This window comes from Rattus norvegicus, chromosome 4, assembly GCF_036323735.1.
Source record: "Rattus norvegicus strain BN/NHsdMcwi chromosome 4, GRCr8, whole genome shotgun sequence".
Lineage (NCBI taxonomy): Eukaryota > Metazoa > Chordata > Mammalia > Rodentia > Muridae > Rattus > Rattus norvegicus.
Window position 1 is genome coordinate 98,753,623 of NC_086022.1, and position 12,760 is coordinate 98,766,382.

Below are 12,760 nucleotides of genomic sequence, written 5' to 3' on the forward strand. Positions count from 1 at the left end.
GTGGAAAAAAGAGCATTTTCAACAAGTGGTGCTGATTCAAATATTAATCAGCTTGTAGAAGAATGCGTTTCAATCCATTCTTTTTGTCCTGCAGAGCTCAAGTCCAAGTGCATCAAAGACCTCCATAAAAAACCAGATATTCTCAAACTAATAGAAGAAAAATTGGGGAAGAGTCTTGAACACATGGTCAGTGAGGAAATTTTCCTGAACAGGACACCAATCACTTATGCTCTAAGATCAAGAATTGAAAATGAGACTTCATAAAATTGTAAAGCTTCTGTAAGGCAAAGAACACTGTCAAAATGTTAGGAGAAAATGACAACCAAAAGATTTGGAAAATATCTTTACCAAGCCTTTATCCAATAGAGGGCTAATATACAATATATACACAGAGCTCAAGAAATTAGACATGAGAGAGCCAAATAACCCTAATAAAAATGGGGCACAGAGATAAACAAAGTAGTCTCACTTGAGGAAATTTGGATGTCTGTGAAGTACCTAAAGAAATGTTCAACTTCCTTTGTCATCAGGGAAATGCACATCAAAATAACCCTGTGATTCTACCTCATATCAGTCAGAATGGCAAAGATCAAAAACTCAGATGACAACAGATACTGGGGAGGATGCAGAGAAAGAGGAACATTTATCCATTGTTGGAGGAATTGCAAACTGCTATAATTAGTCTGCAAATCAGTCTGGAGGTTCCTCAGAAAATTGGACATAGTACTATTTCAGGACACCACTATACTACTTCCAGGCATGTACCAAAAAGATTTTCCAACATATAACAAGGGTATATACTTCACTATGTTCATAGCAGCCTTACTTATAATAACCAGAAGCTGGAAAGAATCCAGATGTCCCTCTAGAGAAGGAATGGATACAGAAAATATCATACTTCACACAATGGAGTACTATGTAGCTATTAAAATAAATGAAATTCTTAGGCAAATGGATGGAACTAGAAAATATTATGCTGAGTAACCCAATTAGAAAAAAAACACACATGGTATGCACGCCTTCACTGATAAGTGGATATTAAGCCAAAAGCTTGGAATACCCAAGATACAACACACAGACCACATGACGCTGAAGAAGAAAGATGACCAAAGTGCGGATGCTTCAGTCCTTCTAAGAAGGGGTAACAAAAATATTCATAGGAGTAGATATAAAGAAAAAAATTTAAAGGAGATACCAAAAGAGAGACATTTAGACTCTGCTCAACCTGGGGATCCAGCCCACATACATACAACCACCAAAAACTGTCATTATTTTGGATGCCAGGTGTTGCAGACCAATCCATTATCACCCTGTACAAAGCTTAAGTCCAACTGGATCAAGAACCTCCACATCAAATCAGATACACTCAAACTTATAGAAGAAAAAGTGGAGAAGAATCTCAAACACATAGGCACTGAAGAAAATTTCCTGAAAAAAATATCAATGGCTTATACTCTAAGATCAAGAATCAACAAATGGGATCTCATAAAACTACAAAGCTTCTGTAAGGAAAAGGACATTCTTGTTATGACAAAACAGCAACCAACAGGTTGGGAAAATGTCTTTAACAATTTTACAACTGATAGAAGGCTTATATCCAAAATATACAAAGAACTGAAGAAGTTAGACCGCATAGAGACAAAGAACCCTATTAAAAATGGGGTTCAGAACCCAAGCAACAGAAACCAGACTACATGCCATCATCAGAGCCCAATTCTCCCACCAAAACAAACATGGAATATCCAAACACACCAGAAAAGCAAGATCTAGTTTCAAAATCATATTTGATCATGATGCTGGAGGACTTCAGGAAAGACCTGAACACACTTAGGGAAGCACAGGAAAACATTAATAAACAAGTAAAAGCCTACAGAGAGGAATCGCAAAAATCCCTGAAAGAATTCCAGGAAAACACAATCAAACAGTTGAAGGAATTAAAAATGGAAATAGAAGCAATCAAGAAAGAACACATGAAAACAACCCTGGATATAGAAAACCAAAAGAAGAGACAAGGAGCTGTAGATACAAGCTTCACCAACAGAATACAAGAGATGGAAGAGAGAATCTCAGGAGCAGAAGATTCCATAGAAATCATTGACTCAACTGTCAAAGATAATGTAAAGCGGAAAAAGGTACTGGTCCAAAACATACAGGAAATCCAGGACTCAATGAGAAGATCAAACCTAAGGATAATAGGTATAGAAGAGAGTGAAGACTCCCAGCTCAAAGGACCAGTAAATATCTTCAACAAAATCATAGAAGAAAACTTCCCTAACCTAAAAAAAGAGATACCCATAGACATACAGGAAGCCTACAGAACTCCAAACAGATTGGACCAGAAAAGAAACACCTCCCGTCACATAATTGTCAAAACACCAAACGCACAAAATAAAGAAAGAATATTAAAAGCAGTAAGGGAAAAAGGTCAAGTAACATATAAAGGGAGACCTATCAGAATCACACCAGACTTCTCGCCAGAAACTATGAAGGCCAGAAGATCCTGGACTGATGTTATACAGACCCTAAGAGAACACAAATGCCAGCCCAGATTACTGTATCCAGCAAAACTCTCAATTAACATTGATGGAGAAACCAAGATATTCCATGACAAAACCAAATTTACACAATATCTTTCTACAAATCCAGCACTACAAAGGATAATAAATGGTAAAGCCCAACATAAGGAGGCAAGCTATACCCTAGAAGAAGCAAGAAACTAATCGTCTTGGCAACAAAACAAAGAGAATGAAAGCACACAAACATAACCTCACATCAAATATGAATATAACGGGAAGCAATAATCACTATTCCTTAATATCTCTCAATATCAATGGCCTCAACTCCCCAATAAAAAGACATAGATTAACAAACTGGATACGCAACGAGGACCCTGCATTCTGCTGCCTACAGGAAACACACCTCAGAGACAAAGACAGACACTATCTCAGAGTGAAAGGCTGGAAAACAACTTTCCAAGCAAATGGTCAGAAGAAGCAAGCTGGAGTAGCCATTCTAATATCAAATAAAATCAATTTCCAACTAAAAGTCATCAAAAAAGATAAGGAAGGACACTTCATATTCATCAAAGGAAAAATCAACCAAGATGAACTCTCAATCCTAAATATCTATGCCCCAAATACAAGGGCACCTACATATGTAAAAGAAACCTTACTAAAGCTCAAAACACACATTGCACCTCACACAATAATAGTGGGAGATTTCAACACCCCACTCTCATCAATGGACAGATCATGGAAACAGAAATTAAACAGTGATGTAGACAGACTAAGAGAAGTCATGAGCCAAATGGACTTAACGGATATTTATAGAACATTCTATCCTAAAGCAAAAGGATATACCTTCTTCTCAGCTCCTCATGGTACTTTCTCCAAAATTGACCATAAAATTGGTCAAAAAATGGGCCTCAACAGGTACAGAAAGATAGAAATAATCCCATGCGTGCTATCGGACCACCACGGCCTAAAACTGGTCTTCAATAACAATAAGGGAAGAATGCCCACATATACGTGGAAATTGAACAATGCTCTACTCAATGATAACCTGGTCAAGGAAGAAATAAAGAAAGAAATTAAAAACTTTTTAGAATTTAATGAAAATGAAGATACAACATACTCAAACTTATGGGACACAATGAAAGCTGTGCTAAGAGGAAAACTCATAGCGCTGAGTGCCTGCAGAAAGAAACAGGAAAGAGCATATGTCAGCAGCTTGACAGCACACCTAAAAGCTCTAGAACAAAAAGAAGCAAATACACCCAGGAGGAGTAGAAGGCAGGAAATAATCAAACTCAGAGCTGAAATCAACCAAGTAGAAACAAAAAGGACCATAGAAAGAATCAACAGAACCAAAAGTTGGTTCTTTGAGAAAATCAACAAGATAGATAAACCCTTAGCCAGACTAACGAGAGGACACAGAGAGTGTGTCCAAATTAACAAAATCAGAAATGAAAAGGGAGACATAACTACAGATTCGAAGGAAATTCAAAAAATCATTAGATCTTACTATAAAAACCTATATTCAACAAAATTTGAAAATCTTCAGGAAATGGACAATTTCCTAGACAGATACCAGGTATCGAAGTTAAATCAGGAACAGATAAACCAGTTAAACAACCCCATAACTCCTAAGGAAATAGAAGCAGTCATTAAAGGTCTCCCAACCAAAAAGAGCCCAGGTCCAGACGGGTTTAGTGCAGAATTCTATCAAACCTTCATAGAAGACCTCATACCAATATTATCCAAACTATTCCACAAAATTGAAACAGATGGAGCCCTACCGAATTCCTTCTACGAAGCCACAATTACTCTTATACCTAAACCACACAAAGACACAACAAAGAAAGAGAACTTCAGACCAATTTCCCTTATGAATATCGACGCAAAAATACTCAATAAAATTCTGGCAAACCGAATTCAAGAGCACATCAAAACAATCATCCACCATGATCAAGTAGGCTTCATCCCAGGCATGCAGGGATGGTTTAATATACGGAAAACCATCAACGTGATCCATTATATAAACAAACTGAAAGAACAGAACCACATGATCATTTCATTAGATGCTGAGAAAGCATTTGACAAAATTCAACACCCCTTCATGATAAAAGTCCTGGAAAGAATAGGAATTCAAGGCCCATACCTAAACATAGTAAAAGCCATATACAGCAAACCAGTTGCTAACATTAAACTAAATGGAGAGAAACTTGAAGCAATCCCACTAAAATCAGGGACTAGACAAGGCTGCCCACTCTCTCCCTACTTATTCAATATAGTTCTTGAAGTTCTAGCCAGAGCAATCAGACAACAAAAGGAGATCAAAGGGATACAGATCGGAAAAGAAGAGGTCAAAATATCACTATTTGCAGATGACATGATAGTATATTTAAGTGATCCCAAAAGTTCCACCAGAGAACTACTAAAGCTGATAAACAACTTCAGCAAAGTGGCTGGGTATAAAATTAACTCAGATAAATCAGTTGCCTTCCTCTATACAAAAGAGAAACAAGCCGAGAAAGAAATTAGGGAAATGACACCCTTCATAATAGACCCAAATAATATAAAGTACCTCGGTGTGACTTTAACCAAGCAAGTAAAAGATCTGTACAATAAGAACTTCAAGACACTGAGGAAAGAAATTGAAGAAGACCTCAGAAGATGGAAAGATCTCCCATGCTCATGGATTGGCAGGATTAATATGGTAAAAATGGCCATTTTACCAAAAGCAATCTACAGATTCAATGCAATCCCCATCAAAATACCAATCCAATTCTTCAAAGAGTTAGACAGAACAATTTGCAAATTCATCTGGAATAACAAAAAACCCAGGATAGCTAAAGCTATCCTCAACAATAAAAGGACTTCAGGGGGAATCACTATCCCTGAACTCAAGCAGTATTACAGAGCAATAGTGATAAAAACTGCATGGTATTGGTACAGAGACAGACAGATAGACCAATGGAATAGAATTGAAGACCCAGAAATGAACCCACACACCTATGGTCACTTGATTTTTGACAAAGGAGCCAAAACCATCCAATGGAAAAAAGATAGCATTTTCAGCAAATGGTGCTGGTTCAACTGGAGGGCAACATGTAGAAGAATGCAGATCGATCCATGCTTATCACCCTGTACAAAGCTTAAGTCCAAGTGGATCAAGGACCTCCACATCAAACCAGACACACTCAAACTAATAGAAGAAAAACTAGGGAAGCATGTGGAACACATGGGCACTGGAAAAAATTTCCTGAACAAAACACCAATGGCTTATGCTCTAAGATCAAGAATCGACAAATGGGATCTCATAAAACTGCAAAGCTTCTGTAAGGCAAAGGACACTGTGGTTAGGACAAAACGGCAACCAACAGATTGGGAAAAGATCTTTACCAATCCTACAACAGATAGAGGCCTTATTTCCAAAATATACAAAGAACTCAAGAAGTTAGACTGCAGGGAAACAAATAACCCTATTAAAAAATGGGGTTCAGAGCTAAACAAAGAATTCACAGCTGAGGAATGCCGAATGGCTGAGAAACACCTAAAGAAATGTTCAACATCTTTAGTCATAAGGGAAATGCAAATCAAAACAACCCTGAGATTTCACCTCACACCAGTGCGATTGGCTAAGATCAAAAACTCAGGTGACAGCAGATGCTGGCGAGGATGTGGAGAAAGAGGAACACTCCTCCATTGTTGGTGGGATTGCAGACTGGTAAAACCATTCTGGAAATCAGTCTGGAGGTTCCTCAGAAAATTGGACATTGAACTGCCTGAGGATCCAGCTATACCTCTCTTGGGCATATACCCAAAAGATGCCTCAACATATAAAAGAGACACGTGCTCCAGTATGTTCATCGCAGCCTTATTTATAATAGCCAGAAAATGGAAAGAACCCAGATGCCCTTCAACAGAGGAATGGATACAGAAAATGTGGTACATCTACACAATGGAATATTACTCAGCTATCAAAAACAACGAGTTTATGAAATTCGTAGGCAAATGGTTGGAACTGGAAAATATCATCCTGAGTGAGCTAACCCAATCACAGAAAGACATACATGGTATGCACTCATTGATAAGTGGCTATTAGCCCAAATGCTTGAATTACCCTAGATCCCTAGAACAAACGAAACTCAAGACGGATGATCAAAATGTGAATGCTTCACTCCTTCTTTAAATGAGGAAAAAGAATACCCTTGGCAGGGAAGGGAGAGGCAAAGATTAAAACAGAGACTGAAGGAACACCCATTCAGAGCCTGCCCCACATGTGGCCCATACATATACAGCCACCCAATTAGACAAGATGGATGAAGCAAAGAAGTGCAGACCGACAGGAGCCAGATGTAGATCGCTCCTGAGAGACACAGCCAGAATACAGCAAATATAGAGGCGAATGTCAGCAGCAAACCACTGAACTGAGAATAGGTCCCCTATTGAAGGAATCAGAGAAAGAACTGGAAGAGCTTGAAGGGGCTCGAGACCCCAAAAGTACAACAATGCCAAGCAACCAGAGCTTCCAGGGACTAAGCCACTACCTAAAGACTATACATGGACTGACCCTGGACTCTGACCCCATAGGTAGCAATGAATATCTTAGTAAGAGCACCAGTGGAAGGGGAAGCCCTGGGTCCTGCTAAGACTGAACCCCCAGTGAACTAGTCTATGGGGGGAGGGCGGCAATGGGGGGAGGGTTGGGAGGGGAACACCCATAAGGAAGGGGAGGGGGGAGGGGGATGTTTGCCCGGAAACCGGGAAAGGGAATAACACTCGAAATGTATATAAGAAATACTCAAGTTAATAAAAAAAAATGGGGTTCAGAGCTAAACGAAGAAATCACAGCCGACGAATGCCAAATGGCTGAGAAGCATCTAAAGAAATTTTCAGGGGTTGGGGATTTAGCTCAGTGGTAGAGCGCTTGCCTAGGAAGCGCAAGGCCCTGGGTTCGGTCCCCAACTCCAAAAAAAAGAACCAAAAAAAATTTTTTTTCAACATTGTTAGTCATGAGGGAAATGCAAAACAAAACAACCCTGAGATTCTACCTAACACCCATGAGAATGGCTAAGATCAAAAACTCCAGCAACTTAAGATGCTTAGAAGGATGTGGAGAAAGAAGAACACACCTCCATTGTTGGTAGGATTGCAGACTGGTACCACCACTCTGGAAATCAGTCTGGATGTTCCTCAGAACATTGGACATTCCCCTACTCGAGGACCCAGCTATCCCTCTCTTAGGCATATACCCAAATGATGCTCCAACATATAACAAAGACACATGTTCCACTATGTTCATAGCATCTTTAATTTTAATAGCCAGTAGCTGGAAAGAACCCATATGTCCTTCAACAGAGGATACAGAAAATTTGGTACATCTACACATTGGAATACTACTCAGCTATCAAAAACAATGACTTTATGAAATTCATAAGCAAGTGGATGGAACTGAAAAATATGCTGAGTAAGGTAACCCAAACACAGAAAAACACACATGATACACACTGATTGATTAGTGGATATTAGCCCAAATGCTTGAATTACCTTAGATGCACAGAACACATGAAACTCAAGGAGGATGACCAAAATATGGGTGTTTCATACCTTTTTTTAAAGGGAACAAGAATACCCTTGGGAGGAAATAGGTAGGAAAAGTTTAGAACAGAGCCTGAAGGAAGGCCCATTCAGAGCCTGCCCCTCATGTGGCCCATATATATACAGCCACCAAACTAGATAAGATGGATTAAGCAAAGAAGTGCAGTCTGACAGGAATCGGATGGAGATCTCTCCTGAGAGACACCGCCAGAATACAGCAAATACATAGGCGAATTCCAGCAGCAAACCTTTGAACTGAGAATGGGACCCCTGTTGAAGGAATCGGAGAAAGGACAGAAAGAGCTGAAGGGGATTGAAATACCATATGAACAACTACGCCAACTAACCAGAGCTTCCAGGGACTAAGCTACTACCCAAAGACTGTACCTGGACTGACCCTTGGCTCCAACTGCATAGGTAGCAATAAATAGTCTAGCAAGGGCACCAGTGGAAGGAGAAGCCCTTGGTACTGCCAAAGTTGTACCCCCAGTAAGCAAGATTCTTGTCAGGAGGGCGGTAATGGGGAAGGATTGGGAGGGGAACACCCATAAAGAATGAGAGCGGGAGGGGCTCGTGGGACGTTGACATGGGAAGAGGGAAAGGGAATAACGTTTGAAATGTAAATAGGAAATACCCAATTTAATAAAGATGGAAAAAATCAAAAAGAGTTGCATGCTGACAGAAGCCTGATATAGCTGTCTCCTTAGACACTCTGCTGAAGCATGACAAATCCAGAGGGGACTCTCACAACCAATCCTGGAACTGAGAACATGGTCCCTATTGGAGGGTTTAGAGAAAGGATTGAAGGATCTGAAGGGACTTGCAACCCCCTACAAACAACAATAACAAGCAACCAGAGCTCGCAGGGACTCAACCACCATCCAAAGAGTACACACGGATAAACCCAAGGCTTTAGCTGTGTATGTAGCAACTGAGCACCAATGGGAGGAGCAGCCCTTGGTTCAACCAAGGCTTGCCTCCCAAGTGTAGGGGAATTTCAGGACAGTGATGTAGGAAGGGTGGGTGGATAGAAATACCCTCAAAGAAGAAGAAGGACAGGGGTGGAATAGGGTGTTATGGACAGGAAACCAGGAATGGGAATAACATTTGAAATGTAAATATATTTTTAAAATAATCCAATAAAAATAGATTATCTTCATTGTTGAAATGTTCCTTGGTTTTTAAAGTCAGTAGTTCTTTAATAAATAAAGAGTATGAAAATATAATTATCTCTTCAGTGTTTTCTACATACCAGTATTTGCCACATCACAGAACTCAGTCTTATACACTGTTCATTGCTCTTCAAAGTGGTGGTGTAGTAACTTATTTCAAAACCAGGGGATAAATAGAATTTCCCCGCATTATACTTTAAAAGTGCTCTAGTTTCCTGTTTACATTCAAAACTGTGATGATTCTCAGGTAGTTTTCATAAGAGCTGATTTACTTGTGCCTTCACATATTGTCTTTTATGTAGAAATACACTTGTCCTGAAATTGGTTGAAGGGACTGCAATTTGTTCAAAGTCTTTCTGTACAGCTAATTGTGGCTCTATATTTGGTGTCCTTGAGCTGCCATTTGGGTCTCCAAATATTTATCATTATGTAATTGTGAAAATAATCACTAACAGAGGCAACCTGAATGATTCAGTTGCCACAGGTAACCAACACTATTCTATAGGCAAGTATACATACATTTTTTAATTTAATAAACGTGGCAGCATGTCTTCAAAAATATCAAAGGTTTTAACAACAAAATGAAGTTTATAATAATTAGACCTAGAGAAAAAATTATAATGAACAGTGAAATATAAAAAGAAAGCTGAAAATTAAGAATAATCAAAGAATCTACTTTGACACTTTGGGGCATAATTTCTCCCTTTTACTAGTAAGCAAAAAAAAGTCATAAATCAATAATAAATTATTTCTTGAGTATAGGACATATATTTCACAATGTCTGGGAGAAGGTTGTACTTACAAAACACTGTCCTGCATAAAGACATTTACAGTTAATGAACTTATTTCTCACATGGAAGCTGTCAAGTGCAACCCCATGAATCTGCCCAAGATAAAGATATACATTCATGTTTAATCTGATAAAAATATTCATAGTATCTTTATTCATAACTATTCAAAGTAAAAAAGAAAAACACTCATATGCAAGAACAAACATTATAACCAGACTATCCTGGAACAGAGAAAATTTATGTATGTATGTATTTATTTATTTACTTATTTAAAGAATATGAGTGAATCTTTAAAGAAACAGTTACAGTGTGAAAATTAATTAACTGAAGGCCATATACTGTATGATTTCATTCAAATTAATTTGAGAAGTGAAATCGAGATAAAATACACGATTCTGAACCACCAAAGTTCAGAGATTGTCTGATATGTAAGAGTAAGAACAATTGATCAAAAAATTTAACAATATGAGAATAGTGTATATGTTCATCTACAGGCATATGTGGATAATTAGTAATGCATTTTCATGAATGTATAGTAACCATGGTAATGATTATAGTATATATATTTTGAAGTACATACTTCCTCTAATAATGGATGATTATAATAAAAAGTATACTTTCTAATACAGAGGAAGAGTACAGCTAATAAATTCAAGAGAAAGTTAAATGATTTGATTGTATTCTTGCAATGCACTAGAAACTGTGAACACAGGGACCTGGGAGCTCAGTTCATTCCTGATGATATCTAGCTGTGTGTGTCAAGTATATTCTCCATTCTCTGCAATTTAGTCATGTGTATATAGACTAAATTTAAGTATATTTCTTATTTACACAGAAAGACTAAAAAGGTGATCCATATTTAATAAGTGATTTGAACTACATTGACACTCCTTTAAAATCCTGCTATTTTTCCCTCAGTAACCACATATTGTTTTATTACTTTCTGTTCTTGAGTTATTTTCCCATTCAGGAAGCCCATATAACTGTTGCTTCTATGTATATACTATTACATAGACCAGAGCATTTGCATATTGCTCCCTAGAGAGGTCTTTGCCCCACTGACCTGAGATAAAATCTCAACTGTCCTCTTGCCTTCACTGATCACTCTTCTAAATTCACTTCCTCAAAATGATGATTCCTGCCCAGTTCCTGTTTCTGCTAATGCTCTGGATCCAGGGTAAGGAGAGTGGAATGCGAAGGAGGACAATAGGAATGGATGGTTACCTGTGGCTGCCTTTGGTTGCTGTTCATTTGTGATGGGACAGGTGACATTCTCCAGAATGGGAATGTGAGGTTTTGTTATATCCTAATTAGAAATTTCAAATGGAAGAGTAGCTGTGCTAAAATCAATATTCTGACATAGATTTTGATGGAGTGGTGTGCACTGTGATGTTTAGAACCTTTAAATGACTTCTTTCGTGAAAAAGCATTTGATATAAAATATTTTTAAATCTCAAAAACTGGCAGGATCTCACCTGAAAGAAATAACATGATTATTCAAGAAGCTTGCAAGTGAGTTTACACTATTGTATTATAATTTCAGAAACTAGAGGAGATGTTGTGATGACCCAGACACCACCGTCCTTGTCGGTTGCCATTGGACAATCAGTCTCCATCTCTTGCAAGTCAAGTCAGAGCCTCGTACACAGTGATGGAAAGACATATTTGAATTGGTTATTACAGAATCCTGGCCAATCTCCGAAGCGCCTAATCTATCAGGTGTCTAATCTGGGCTCTGGAGTCCCTGACAGGTTCAGTGGCACTGGATCAGAGAAAGATTTTACACTTAAAATCAGCAGAGTAGAGGCTGAGGATTTGGGAGTTTATCACTGCGTGCAAGCTACACATGTTCCTCACACAGCGATACAGACTCTAACAAAAACTCCCTTGCCTGGGGCAGCCCACCTGCCAATGTGATGCTTGACTGGAGAAGAGAAGAGCACTGTGTATCTGTGTGAGAGGGAGGGGTTGGGATCTTGAATAACTTCAGCTGAGAGCTCTAGCTAGACTCATTCTGCTGGATGAGTGGTTTGACTAGATCTCAACTGCCACCAATTTCCAGTCCTTCTTTTAATAGCCTTGGTATTTTTTCTGCATCAGGAGTTATTCATGTCATTAATCTAGCTGATTTTCAATGATTTTAACAATTTTTCATTACTTTTTTTTTCTTTTTTCATCTTTATTAACTTGAGTATTTCTTATTTACATTACGATTGTTATTGGCCTTCCAGGTTTCTGGGCCAACAACCCCGTACCCCCTCCCCCTCCCCTTCTCTATGAGTGTTCCCCTCCCAATCCTCCCCATTACTGCCTTCCCCCCAAACAATCACGTTCACTGGGGTCTTGGCAGGACCAAGGGCTTCCTGTTCCACTGGTGGTCTTACTAGGCTATTCATTGCTACATATGCAGTTGGAGTCCAGGGTCAGTCCATGTATAGTCTTTGGGGAGTGACTTAGTCCCTGGAAGCTCTAGTTGGTTGGCATTGTTGTTCATATGGGGTCTCAAGCCCCTTCAAGCTCTTTTAGTCCTTTCTAAGATTCCTTCAACGGGAGTCCTGTTCTCAGTTCAGTGGTTTAATGATGGCATTCGCCTATGTATTTGCTGTATTCTGGCTGTGTCTCTCAGGAGACATCTACATCCGGTTCCTGTCAGCCTACACTTCTTTGCTTCATCCATCTTGTCTAATCGGGTGGC

The 12,760-nt window shown here is 38.9% G+C and overlaps 1 gene segment (V, D, J or C); it reads left to right on the forward strand.

Moving 5' to 3' along the window:
- The first annotated feature begins 11,152 nt into the window (after positions 1-11,152).
- On the forward strand, positions 11,153-11,982 carry LOC102550611 (immunoglobulin kappa variable 2-30-like). The segment is given in 2 exon segments: positions 11,153-11,242; positions 11,609-11,982. Coding segments are annotated over 2 exon segments (423 nt in total).
- The last annotated feature ends 778 nt before the right edge of the window (positions 11,983-12,760 follow it).